Below are 13,200 nucleotides of genomic sequence, written 5' to 3'. Positions count from 1 at the left end.
GCTTCCAGCACCAGGGAAATACAACAACCAGCACCACAGGCGGCTATATGAGGAGCGTCTTGCTAAAAAATCAACTAAAGTATTGCCAGTGACACTCAATCTAGTAGCAAGCAACAGCAAAGTACAATTTCAGTAGTGTGCGGCTGTTATACCATATGAAAAAACATCATAAAAGCACCAGAAGATAACTAACGCCATAACTCACGACCTTGCTAAAGACACAGTGCCTTTTAATACAGTGGACAATGAGGGTTTTAAAAACCCCATCTAAATGCTGGACAGGAGATATACACTTCCATCTCGCACATTTTTTCAGTACCACAGATGTACGTTGAATGTCGTGATGTTTTCTGTAGCATCTGTGATAATTATTTTGTTTTTGGAGAATATAAGCTACAGAAAGGCTCTTATCAGCCATGTTTGTTTGCTGAGTGTTCTGTATTTTTATTATTCTTATAATTTGTTACTATCTGCCTAATTTGAGTTGAACTTAAGGTCACTTTATTTGTTCTTACTGTTTGTTCTAGAGAAAAAATATGTTTCATTTCTGAATATTTAAAAAGAAATTTCTGAAATCTTTTCAGTTCCTTTTTTTTTAACCAACACTCACTTCATTTTAGCAGTAAGAGGCAGATACAGATTATTGAGCTGAAGCTTAACTACAAAATTAAATCGCAATGTCTGTCAAAAATAATCGCAATTAGAGATTTTACCCAAATCGCACAGCCTTACCGTTTAGTTAATTTCATTTTCACTTTATATTGTCACCTTTGCTTTAACCACACTTTTTTCATTTGCAGTTTTGCACAGAGATTGCTGAGAAAGATAACTGCTCAAATTTGTAAAGTAAATAATAGGCATGTCAATAATCAAATGTGGTGTTTGTTTTAGCTCTTCCCCATTTAACATTTGCCAAGTCTTTTTTTTTTTTGGCTTAGAATTCATTTTTTCTCTCTCCCTTTTGTTCCTTTCAGGTGGAGTTTATTTCCATTCTCTCCAGCACACCCACTGGAAGGCCTGTCACAGGAGGGGCCTGTGCTAACTCCGTGCGCGAGTGTGCATATGGTCTGCTGAAAGAGGAGATAACGCCACAGAGTCAGAAGAGGAAGTGCAGGCATGGCTCAAGACATTCCCTTGAGGCCTCGTCCCCCTGAGATCTTTATGTAATGTTTCCTCATCTGCTAATAGACATCAGCTGGACCTGATCTAATACATTCGCATGTACTCTCGTAAGGAATTCCCTGAAGTGTCCCGAGGGAGAAGTTGAACTCTCGTCCATTGTTCTTTCTTTTCCCCCTCCTCCTTCCTCAATCACCATATACTTACCGAGGTATCCCGGGACTCCTCAGAGCCCAAGGTTTCGTTTCGAAATTGCTCCACTGACCTGGATCAGTTCCCAGGAGTGTTAAGAGTGAGGGCTAGAGCTGCTCTTTTTTTGTGTTTGTTGAAGCTCCATCAATTGAGGTGTTTTTGTTCCTCTCGTTTGATGTATTTTGTCCCGAAGAGCTAGAATTTGATCTAATCAGCCATGCAGGTGTAAATCTGTTTACTGGTGAAGATACTGGAAACAAACCTGTGGATCAGTAATGCTTCGACTAAGGAAAGAAACACTCAAGGGTTTGTTTCTGAAGGTGCAACGTAGCACACGCTGGCTGAAATGAAGGAGAGACATTTTTATATTTTCTGATAGTGTGGATGGTGGGGGGAAACGGTCTAACGGTTGTGACTGCCATCTGGTTCCTTCATTATTATCATTGCTCCATTCAAAACTGAACTGCACAGAGAGCGAGAGAAATTCTCCTGACACTTTTTTTTTTTCGTCTCGCACTGTTTTTTTTATTGTTGTTGCTTTTATTTTGATAGTTTATTAAACTCCTGTTCACTGCAATCAAAATATATTAATTGGCAACTTGTAAACTATTTAAATTAACTCCAGTGCTGCATGTAAAAGTCAAATCATATATATTTTAAATATTTATCAGCATCAAAAGAAAGAAAGCCAAGTCATACACGTTGTTCTCCTCTACCTCTTAACTCATTCAGTAACACCAAATCGCATGGAGAACATTTCTTTGTTGAGTGATTAGACATTTTGTTTTTGGTTTTTGTAATGTTTCCAAAGCATCGCCCATAGTGGCACATTGTCATCAGTTCATAAGACTTTTAAATGAGCTTTTTAAATGACCAAAAAGTGATTTTTATACTTTACAAGCTACATTCATATTCAGTGATTGACTTTTAATATTCTATAAGCCAGAGCATCTAAATATCAGCCTCATTTACCACTTTGTTTTTCTTTCGTCATTTTATATCACTATTTTGAGGACTCTTTGTGATGCCCAGTGATGCTCATCTTGTGGCCTTTTTTAAAATGCTGAAAGGACAGCAACTCCTCCCTTAGTCTTTCTTTGGTTTGTGCTGTCCCGACAACACAAACGCACTCCCTCACGGATATATTTCCATCCTGCCTCCTGGGTGATGCCGAGCGGCAGTATGAGTGGGGGCGTCTCTGGACCCACTTCCCCACCCCATCCCACTGTTCCATCCAGACCTCTCCGGCCTAGTCGCTACGTGCCAGTCTCTGCGGCAACGGCCTTCCTGGTTGGCTCAACCACCCTCTTCTTCTGCTTCACGTGAGTACGCAGACACATGTGCTAACACTGATTGCAGCAATCATTTATGATGGATGAGTCAGCACGTACTGGTTCATAACAACGATCAAAACAACTATTGCCGACTGAATAATGGCTTGTCTTTGCTTTGAACTCCATCAGACATTATTTTACCTTCAATAGATGGCACGGTTAAGTAAGATACAGTGTTCGCTTGCTAGTCTGACAGCACACAAGATGAAAACCGCTAGAAAAAAATGTTATCTGGTATAAATGGCTTTTTTATTGCATATTATTATGGGAGTATAAACAAGGCAACTCTGAAGATTGTACTGTTTGTGTGTAGTGGCTTGAGAAGTGTTTTTTCCATTAAGGGGCAATATTTGCCCTGTGGATTTGATTTCCAGGGTGATTTCGTAAGAGCAGTTTTTATAATCATTGAATTAATCACATCATTGTTCAAAGGTGGCTTACTTGTGCTTAAATGATTTCATGATGTTAATGGGCTACTACATAAGCTATACTGTATATAAAAGTGTTAATTATAAAATTAGAAACAGGAAAGACAAGCTGTGGTATAATAACTGAAATTACTACTATTGCTCTTGATTTTGGATTAAATCTAACCAGGGCTTTACATTAACACCCACCAAATGCAGGTAGATTTCGCTTGTGGGGGGGTTAGACAGCCGCTCCCACTAGCCACTTTGGCTGGCTGAAACTCATTTTTAAACTGCCAGTGCTGGCTCGTCGTCACTACAGATTAGACTGTTAGTTTAAGACCGTTTGTCTATATGCGCACAAATGTGTTCTTGGAATCGAAAAGCACAACGACTGACAAAAACAGCTTTTCGGGCGAGCAAAGCAGGTGAATAACGAATGAGGGGATCACGCGCACGGTGAGACAGGCTTTCTTCACTCAGTGACGAGGGCTTTAGTGTCGCGCGCACAGATGATTTGATGCGCATGAGTGTTTAAAAGCTCCTGTGCCGTTTCCTCACTCAAAGCAACCGTGCCTGGAAACGAAACTAGTGCGATGCTCGTGCACCCACAGTCCCATCCTTTCATTATCGCGCACAATGTTTTTTACCTGCTATCTTTTGCTTGCTGTTATTTTTGTTAATATAGATTAATAATCATCCTTTACAATAAAATTGCTTTAATTGTCAGCTGTATTGTTGAATAAAAAGCGTATGCATACAGCAGTATTTTGCTTGTTTTTTTTTTGTTTTGTTTTTTATAATTTTTTGAGGGGTTTTCACCTTTATTGGACAGGACAGTAGAGATAATTGACAGGAAAGTGTGAGGAGCAGAGAGAGGGGAAGGATCAGCATAAGACCTCGAGGCGAGAATCGAACTCGGGTCGCCGTGAACATTGGCAAATTTGTGGCAAGGAAATAATTAGTTTGGTGTGGCCAGAGAAAAAAAAAGGTAAATCCTTATTGTGTTGAGCTCTGAAACGTCCTGTGAAAGAATTTTTTTTTTTTATGAAAGCATAACCCACTTGCTCATGCTCATTGAGTAAGCTCATAAACAAAAAACAGTTAAATGAATGAGGAGGCAAGTGGAAAAAACAAAATCTAAATGAAGTAATTTTAGCATGCCACAACCCATGCCAAAGTCAAATTTATGCATATAAAATATATTTTCCCTACAACAAAATTTTGGCTAGTGAAAATGGAGAGTGGCTAGTAACGGTGGAAAACTACTAGCCACAGTGGCTGGTGATCAAAAAAGTTAATGCCAAACCCTGATTATAAACTGTTTATTACTCTGTTTGACAGACAGTAATTTGGCATATCTTTAGTTTGTGAGTTTCCAGGTGTTGATACACAAGTATGTTTATGTTTGGCATAGGACTGCATGATTGAAAAAAAAGATCGTGATCACGATCCTAATCCAGCATCTTTACAATTCAGCCAATTATATTTTCAAATTCAGCAGCGAAGCATAAAGGCAGTCGCACAAGTCTTCACTCTTCACATTATTCTATATACATTGCTCGGCAACGTAGACCCCTCCAAATGGTGTTGAAAGAGTAACATTCTATATTTATAAGGTATAATTCACCCAACAATGTTATTTCTGCCTTCATGTGATGATGTATTTGTGGCCACGAAATCACATGTGAGCTGACTGCAAGCTGGACATTTACCACACAGAAGACGTGTGTGAATGCTGTCTACTTTAGTGAACAGAACCTGCATAGGCTGTGGATAACAAAGTTGTAAATGACATTCAGTTTGTTGCACGGAGCGATCGTTTGGGAGCTGTGCGGGAAGTATGATTTGCATGTATGTTTTTTTTTGTTGTTGTTTTTCTCAGAATGACGGCAGCCATAACATGAGCACACTCGGCAGTGAAAGTAATCCTATCGCATTTTAGAGTTATGATTACGACAAGAATTTGATGTGTTTTTTCTTTCATACCGGACACAGAGTGTTGTGCATGAGAATAAATGTTTAACAGTGTCAGTATATATTCTCTAGCCTGTATAATGTTGAATATAATGCATGAGGGAATCTGATAATGTCTGTTTTTACATTGGAAAAAATGGTCTAATAATGTTAACAATGACAGTTTGCACGCATATGTCTCAAACATCATAGTTGAACTTCAGAATTATGAATAGTTGTATTCTGATATCATAACTTTACTGTGCATTAATGACCAGGACAAATTTAATGTCATTTCAAGTCAATCATTCCAACTTTCCTATTATTTTAATCAACAGTAGACTTGCACACAGGCCCAATATTATTAATATTATGGTTGTTTTACCACGTTTGAGAAATGACAATAATAATAGCCAACTCATATTAACCTTTATATTATTAGAAAATCGTGATCTTTATTTTAAATGATTCTCATTTTTAATATCAATATTTAAATAAAGTAAAACTGTAGTATTTTTTTAAAAGTTGTTATGCATGTTCATTAAGGAGTTTAGAGGGAAACCATATGTATTTCTCATGTTTTATATATATAATTCAAGTAAAAGAAAAGTAAATAGCAATGTTTTTTTTCCTCTGTATTTATGGTAACTGAAGACATTTATGGTAGACATTGATATCACAATGTGCGAATCTGCAATAGTCACATCAACATTGCAATATTGAGTTGGGATTATAACCACATTTCACACATGTGATTTGTGGAGTCACTGCTATAAGTTAAACTTTAATCAAATAGTGTCAACAAACTTTATTTGGATGCATTTTTAAGGCTTGCGACTGTAAAAATTTCAAAATAACTTAAATTTGGGCACAAGAAATTATAAAGTTTGCCTCTTTAACAAAGATTAAATTAGTTTATTTATACAATGAAGACTAAAGTTTTATTTTAGATTTGATAATTGAGTTTCTGTACCTTAATACTCTTCGACTCCACCAAAAGCCACAAAGAACTGTTGTTCATTTTCACCCTTGTTTTATTCTTTTCATCTCTACCTTAATTTTATTTTGTATATTTTATGCAGATGCACTCTCATACAAGATTATCCCCAATCAGTGTAAAATGATGAATTCTATCCAAAATAGTCATCTTATGAAATTATATGCATATCGCAATATATATTGGTGAAAACTAAATATCACCATTTCTTTTTTTTTTTCCAATATCATGCAGCCCTAATTTATGGGATTTTTTAAAATGTAGATGTAAAATGTAAATGTAGAGGCACAAGGGATCTATAAAATGTAGATAAGACTGTAGTAGCGGTATATTTAATGTAATAATTACACTGCTGCACTTCTCAACCTTTTTAACAATAAATGAGGCACATCAGAGAATGTTACAGTGCCAGTATTAAAATAACTGGAGAAGGCCTTTTGTTTTGGGTAGTGTTTTGAAGTCTTGACAGCATCCCTCTAAGGAATATGCTTCTAATAATATCCTCCATTTATGATATGTTAATATTTAATACAACAGGCTGTCTTTAATGCCAGATTGTTGTTTTCCACATGGCTTAGAATATCAGAATTTACCTTGGCTGTAATGTTCAAAGGCTTTTTTGCTTATTAATAAATAAATGTGTTTTTGGCATGGATCCAGGACAGGCAATCAGCATCAACGCTGGTTTGTATGAAGTTGTCTGTGTCAAACTGTGACCAGCAATATTCCCCACCATGGCAGAATAAATGTAGCGGAAACCATATATATATATATATGTAGTTTCTGCTACATTCATTCTGCCATGATATATATATATATATATATACATACAATCATCATTTAACTGAGACCATTAATCCATTAAGAATTCACCCTTTTGGTTAACTGTGAATCTGTTATTATGAGCAATCTTACATGTAACATATATAAAGTCACATGTAAATCTATACAGCATTTCTGGTCTTCCAAGTCCCTCTCCTAGTTATGTGATTACAACATAATTCAGGTTATAAAAAAGCATTAGGGATTGTCTTCGTAGCTACTGTTATTTTCTGAAAGGTCTCAAAACCCTCTCAGAAGTTAATAGACTTACCTATTGACTCTAACATGGTCATGATGTTGATGTTTATGCACATTTTGTATGACATGAACACAGGTCTTAATGATAAGCTCCTTAATGATGCACTGAATGGTTTATGTGCACACAAACCAATAAGGTCACGATGTTCATGCAGCATCAGCATTAAAAGTGCAGTCCGAGCTGTTTTCTTTTGATAAAATGAAGAAATCACATTCACTTCTCATGTCCTGGATATTGTAAGTCATGACGTGAAAATACAGGAACAAGACATAGCCCCCAAAAAACAAAAACACAGCCCTCCCAGTTGGTACACAAGAGTAAATCTGAAGGGCTTAAGTCAGATGCTATGTCATGTCTGTTTATTTTTTTGTCATTTGCCCCTCTGATCTCTCTCTTTTCACCAAACCCACAGATTAAACACTGTAAGGCAATGAAATTAGGCAAACGTCTGTCATGAAGTACCACCTCTCCCTCTTTTATCTTCTACTTTTATTTGTCTCTTTTTTTCAAACAGTATTTATCTTAGAAAGATTGCATACAGTGTATAGAGGAAAACATGATGTAATATGTGTCTCTTGTTATGTCCCATTCATGATTCTCTCTCCTTCTTTCAGGTGCCCTTGGCTTTCAGAGCAATTTTCTGTTGCTGTGCCAATATACAATGGCGTTATGTTTATGTTTGTTCTGGCCAACTTCTGTATGGCCACTTTTATGGATCCTGGCATCTTTCCCAGAGGTAAGGAAACAATTTTTGATATGATACTAATATGTAATGTGTTATTATACAGCTGTAGCTGAAAGTGGGTTTGGTGGGGAAATAAGGTGTCTTCAAACTTAACGGTTCATTCACAGAGTTCAGTCGGGGTTGTGTGCGATCAGCCAATTCAGCAATTGAACCGATTAGAGGAAGTGTTTATTCCCCTTCCTTTTAAATCAGGACCATTTCACTTAGTAAATAACATATATACTTAACCTAAAACATCCTTAAAGCAGTGCTGTTATTGTTAAAGAGAATTGTGTAAGTAAACATGTAATTATTTTCCCAGTACTGGGTCATGGCTAGTAGGGCATCTGCTGCGTAAAACGTTTGACGGAATATTTGGTGGTTCATTCTGCTGTGGTGAACCCTGATAAATAAGGGAGTAAGCCTAAGGAAAATGAATGAATGAACATATAATTTTGTTAAATTAAACAATGTTGGCCAGATAGGACATTCAAGAATTGTTCTGCCAGGAGAACATGTCAAATCTTCACTGTCTGTTAAACATGTTTTATTTCATTATAATACTAATACACCTGGGGTTCGTTCTTCATACCTCGCTTAAATGATCTAAGATGATTTGGCAGATCCTGGATCTTTTGATCTTGATAACTGAGCTCTGGCTAATTTGGTTCTTCAAACAAGAATCAGATTAAAATGTCTGGATGAACTGATCTGAGATTGCTGCGTGTGTTGTGAAGGACAGATCTATCGATCCTCGAAATAATGATCAGCAATGCAGCAATTGGCTGACGGCACAGCAGCGTAATGACATCATCTGATTAATATTCAATTATCCATGTGATCAAAATTACATAAAATTAGCAGTAAACGGTTTGTTAAATAGGACACGCAATAACTTTCCACATTTGTTGTGAGCTGCAGGCTTTACACTTTGATGTGTCAAAATATTCATCATGTATTTTAATGCAAATCAATGTATTTCGTTCTACATTTAGAGAAGACTTTCTTTATAACAGTAGCCTAGGCCTACTCAAGTTTTTTTTAATCGATGTAAGGAATAACTGGATAAATTCATTTTGCATCAAAAAAGCATTTTGATATCGGTAAAGATGTCTGGATCATGTCAATATCCAAATCCAGCTAACTGAGTAATCCACGTACGAAGAACGGACCCCTGTAATTTGCTTATTTTGTTTACCTTTGGTAAAGTAAATCTCAATGTAGTTAAGATTGGTTAGATTATTAATTATTATTATTTTGTAAATCTTAAACATCTTATTTAATTTGTCTGATTATTTTGGAAATAATAAACCTTATTTTTGTCAGGAATTTACTCCGAGAACTTAATTAAAGGGGTATATTAAAGGGTGATTTCTGATTTTTTTCTGTCTTTGGAGTCTTACAAGCTGTTTGTGCATTTATGTGATCTTTGAAGAGTCAAATGCTAAGGTCTCAAACCCAAAGAGATACTCTTTATAAAAGTAAAAAAACTAAAAAACTTGCCCATGCCTACAACACATTGTTCAAGCACCTCTTCACAAATATAGGTGAAAAGCTAACAAAAATAAACGTTCATGCATTAAAATAAATAAACCTTGATAGAAATTTAAACAAACTTACAAAATATTATGTTGTTTATATTTATTAATATTCATTTATTAATTGACCTAAATGAACACGAGAACGTATATTAAATGGACTCTTCACTGGCCTTTCCAAAAAAACAGTCAGGCAGTTGCAGCTTATCTAGAACACTGATTCCAGGATTCTGACCAAAACCAGAAAATCAGAGCACATCACACCTGTCCTCAGGTCTTTACACTGCCTCCTAGGCATAGTATTATTACTAGTCTATAAATCACTAAATGACCTAGGACCTTTATACATTACAGATATGCTCACTGAATACAAAACCAACTGGTCACTCAGATCATTAGGATCAAGTAAATTAGAAGAGTTCAGTCAAAGCAGGTGACCTTCCACCTTCAGCTACTATGCACCTCGCTGCTGGAATCAGCTTTCAGAAATTATTAGATGTGCTGCAACATTAGGTACATTCAAATCAAGACTCAAACACATCTGTTTAGCTGTGCCTTTTCTGAATGAGCACTGTGCTACAGACAGATCACACTATTATGTCTGTCTTTTCTTTTTCATTTGTTTAAAACCTGTTTAAACACATTTTAATGTTTTTATCCGTTTTATTTTTTTGTTTCTTTTATACTTGTTTATGTAAAGCACTTTGTTTTGTGTAAATATGAAAACATTTTCCTAGCCCATTTTCTTTCCCCAATATTCATTAGTGAATATTCAAAGCTAGTAGCATGTACTGATGAGTGGTGCACACAAATCAGAGGCTAACGAACACAATTGAGTAAAAATGGTTGATTTTGATTCCACATTAACTTTGAAGCCTAAAATGAATTAAACAGAAGCATACTGTTATCCTCGGAGAAATTATTTCAAAGTGATCATTCACCAAAAAATAAAAGAAAACCTACAACCATTGACTTCCATAGTAGGCAAAATATAAATACTATGGAAGTCAGTGGTTACACTTTTTTTTAATATCTTCTTTTGTATTCGACAGAAGAAAGAAACTTCTTCTGGTTTCTTCTTCTAGACAGGTTTGAAACAAGTGTAGGGGGAGTGAATGATGACAATTAAAATTTTTGTGTGAGCTAACCCTTGTTTGTGTGCGTTGTAGCTGAGGAGGACGAGGATAAAGAGGATGATTTTCGGGCTCCCCTCTATAAGACCGTGGAGATTCGGGGCATTCAAGTGCGGATGAAGTGGTGCTCCACCTGCCGTTTCTACAGACCCCCGCGGTGCTCACACTGCTCTGTGTGTGACAACTGTGTTGAGGTATGCGCACGTGCACTGCCAAAACGCATGACATTGCAACACACAGCAACTCTTTCAAGTATAAATGTCGCTCCTTGATGTTTATTTTTACTGTCTTGTTTCTGTTACTCTCAGGGTAAATCTTTCTAATTAATCACTCTGTCCACTGTTGCTCTGACTAATGCTCTGCAGACTAAACTGATCGATTTGTGTTAATTAAGTAGAGAAGTGTGCTTACTCTAGGCAGCCTTAAGCTTCTCTCTCTCTCTTTTTTTTGCCATTATGATTCACACACAACATTTCCCCTCTTTCTCCCTGCAGGATTTCGATCATCACTGTCCGTGGGTGAACAACTGTATCGGCCGGAGGAACTACCGTTACTTCTTCCTCTTCCTGCTTTCCTTGACGGCTCACATAATGGGGGTGTTTGGCTTCGGCCTTCTCTTCATTCTCTACCACACCCAGCAGCTGGACAGAGTGCATTCGGCCGTCACGTATCCTTAAGTATTTTGTGGAAATGTTCATGCCAACTGCACTAGTCTGGAGTTGTTACTAGGCATGGGCCGGTATAAGATTCTAACGGTTTAATAAACTTGGATAAAAATATCATGGTATTGCGATTACTGAAATATGTTTTTTTTTTTTTACGTCTCGGTTAAAAAAGCTAGTTTTTTCTCATTGAACACAATATATTTTATTTTAGGAAACACTTTTAATATTTTGGAACCATAAACGTGTCAGGCTAAATAATTCTAATAAATCATTGACCTCTGCTGTCTTCGTTAGAATCAAACATTTCTTTACAACTTAAAAAGGAATCTCTGGATCTCTCTCTATTTTTTGGATATAGAATAAAGCCACTGCACTGCTCAGGTTCATAGCATGCTTGGATGTTAAAATATAAGCGACATGTTTTTCAGATTTTGTTTCCTGAAGCAAATATGTTTCCTGAATCGAGGGCTGACACCAGTAGCTTTTGATGTGGAGGGTCATTTTGCTGCTGGAGATACTGTTGCCCTAAAAAACTAAATAAAAAGTAAAAACATGTAAAAGAAAAGTACATGTTTCGTAGGAGCGGTATAACACATTTTAGTGTTTTAAAATTGTGACTTTTCCAAACCGTGGTAAACCTTGAAACTGGTTACCATCCCATGCCTTTTTGTTACCTGATTTTGTATGTTGCCTTAAAGGCCAATCACATCGAATGCGCTTTTCCATTCTGAGAACGTGAGGTGCACCATACTGCCTGTTTTTTGTTGACAAGAAAAAAAAACTAATGTGCTGCGCTTTTTATGTTGCTAGGCAACGACTGAATCAGCTATGTATTGTGCGCGAGTGTTGCTGTTGATATTTTTGTTATTCAAAATGTAATAATAATGTTGTGATATTCAAGATTTGTGAAGTTATACAGCTCTGGTTAACTTTAAAGAGCGACCACACATCTTTAAAAGTCTCCATAGTCGTCTTGACAACACAATCACTCCTGTCACCTCAACAAAAACCCGCCTCTGCTTTCATTTGATTGGAGAATGTCAGATACTAGAGAGCTTTTGATTGGTTACGATTTGATGAGAAACTGAAGTATGAGGTGACGAGAATAAAACTGTTGATCCAATTAGGCGGAAGTGACAAAATGCAAGCTTTACATGTTTATATCGTCTAAATGCAAATTTTTTCACTGTTTTGGAGCACACTAACTTACAGATATCCTAAAAACAATATTCATACCAACATCTAAAATATTTTATTTAAAATTTATGGGAGCTTTAAAGACGAAGGAGAGACTTGTGTTATAAACACACAATATCAAAATCACGAGGCGCTCGTAAGCAGTACGCAAAACCCTTCAGCCATTAGTAAACCATTAAAAAAAGGGCCTCATCACAAAAAACGCATTTGGTGTGATCAAGACCTTAATTGTTCTTCCTTGACTGTGCGTCAGTATGGCCGTGATGTGTGTCGCTGGGCTTTTCTTCATCCCAGTAGCAGGCCTCACTGGTTTCCATGTGGTTCTGGTGGCAAGAGGCAGAACCACCAATGAGCAGGTTAGGAAGGCTTGTGACCTGCGCAATCATAATCTTCCGTTGCTGTGTTTGTTTTTGTTTTTCAGTCAATAATCATGTCTCTGGTGGTGAATTGGGATTTAAATCCCTATTAAGCAGCTTTATAATCCCACAAAAAATATGCCCTTCTCTCAGCCCTCCTCCTTTAGATTGTAATCTCATCGTAATCCTCTTCTAAATCGGTTTCCTGCTTTCTTCCTCTCTATGTGTCGACCACATGTGCACGGTCTTGTCCTTTTTTCATGCAAATTATTGTCCCTTTTTTCTTTAGTTGTTTTTTTTTTTTATAAATATTTATTTATTTATTAACAATGAAATTGTTAAATGTGTATTTTGTAGGTGACGGGGAAGTTTAGGGGAGGTGTAAACCCCTTCACAAATGGCTGCTTGAGGAACGTTTCGCATGTTCTCTGCAGCTCCCAGGCACCCAGGTCTTTATCTACATTCAAAACTTTGACCTACATGTTGCATTTTCTGATTCAG

The 13,200-nt window shown here is 36.7% G+C and overlaps 1 protein-coding gene across 5 annotated transcripts in view; it reads left to right on the top strand.

Annotated features, from left to right (window-relative positions):
• Positions 1–13,200, top strand: part of zdhhc5a (zinc finger DHHC-type palmitoyltransferase 5a) — a 47,828-nt gene that overhangs the window by 17,407 nt on the left and 17,221 nt on the right. For all 5 annotated transcript variants that reach the window (XM_056456736.1, XM_056456734.1, XM_056456735.1 and 2 more), the window contains exons 2-7: positions 975–2,633; positions 7,701–7,822; positions 10,518–10,675; positions 10,976–11,148; positions 12,597–12,699; positions 13,057–13,148. In XM_056456736.1, the coding sequence (XP_056312711.1) occupies positions 2,479–2,633; positions 7,701–7,822; positions 10,518–10,675; positions 10,976–11,148; positions 12,597–12,699; positions 13,057–13,148 (803 nt within the window). In that variant the 5' untranslated portion in view covers positions 975–2,478. The remainder of the gene's footprint in view (positions 1–974; positions 2,634–7,700; positions 7,823–10,517; positions 10,676–10,975; positions 11,149–12,596; positions 12,700–13,056; positions 13,149–13,200) is intronic.

Source organism: Danio aesculapii, chromosome 1 (genome assembly GCF_903798145.1).
Source record: "Danio aesculapii chromosome 1, fDanAes4.1, whole genome shotgun sequence".
In the NCBI taxonomy this organism is placed as follows: domain Eukaryota; kingdom Metazoa; phylum Chordata; class Actinopteri; order Cypriniformes; family Danionidae; genus Danio; species Danio aesculapii.
This window is presented reverse-complemented; position numbering and strand designations above follow the sequence as displayed.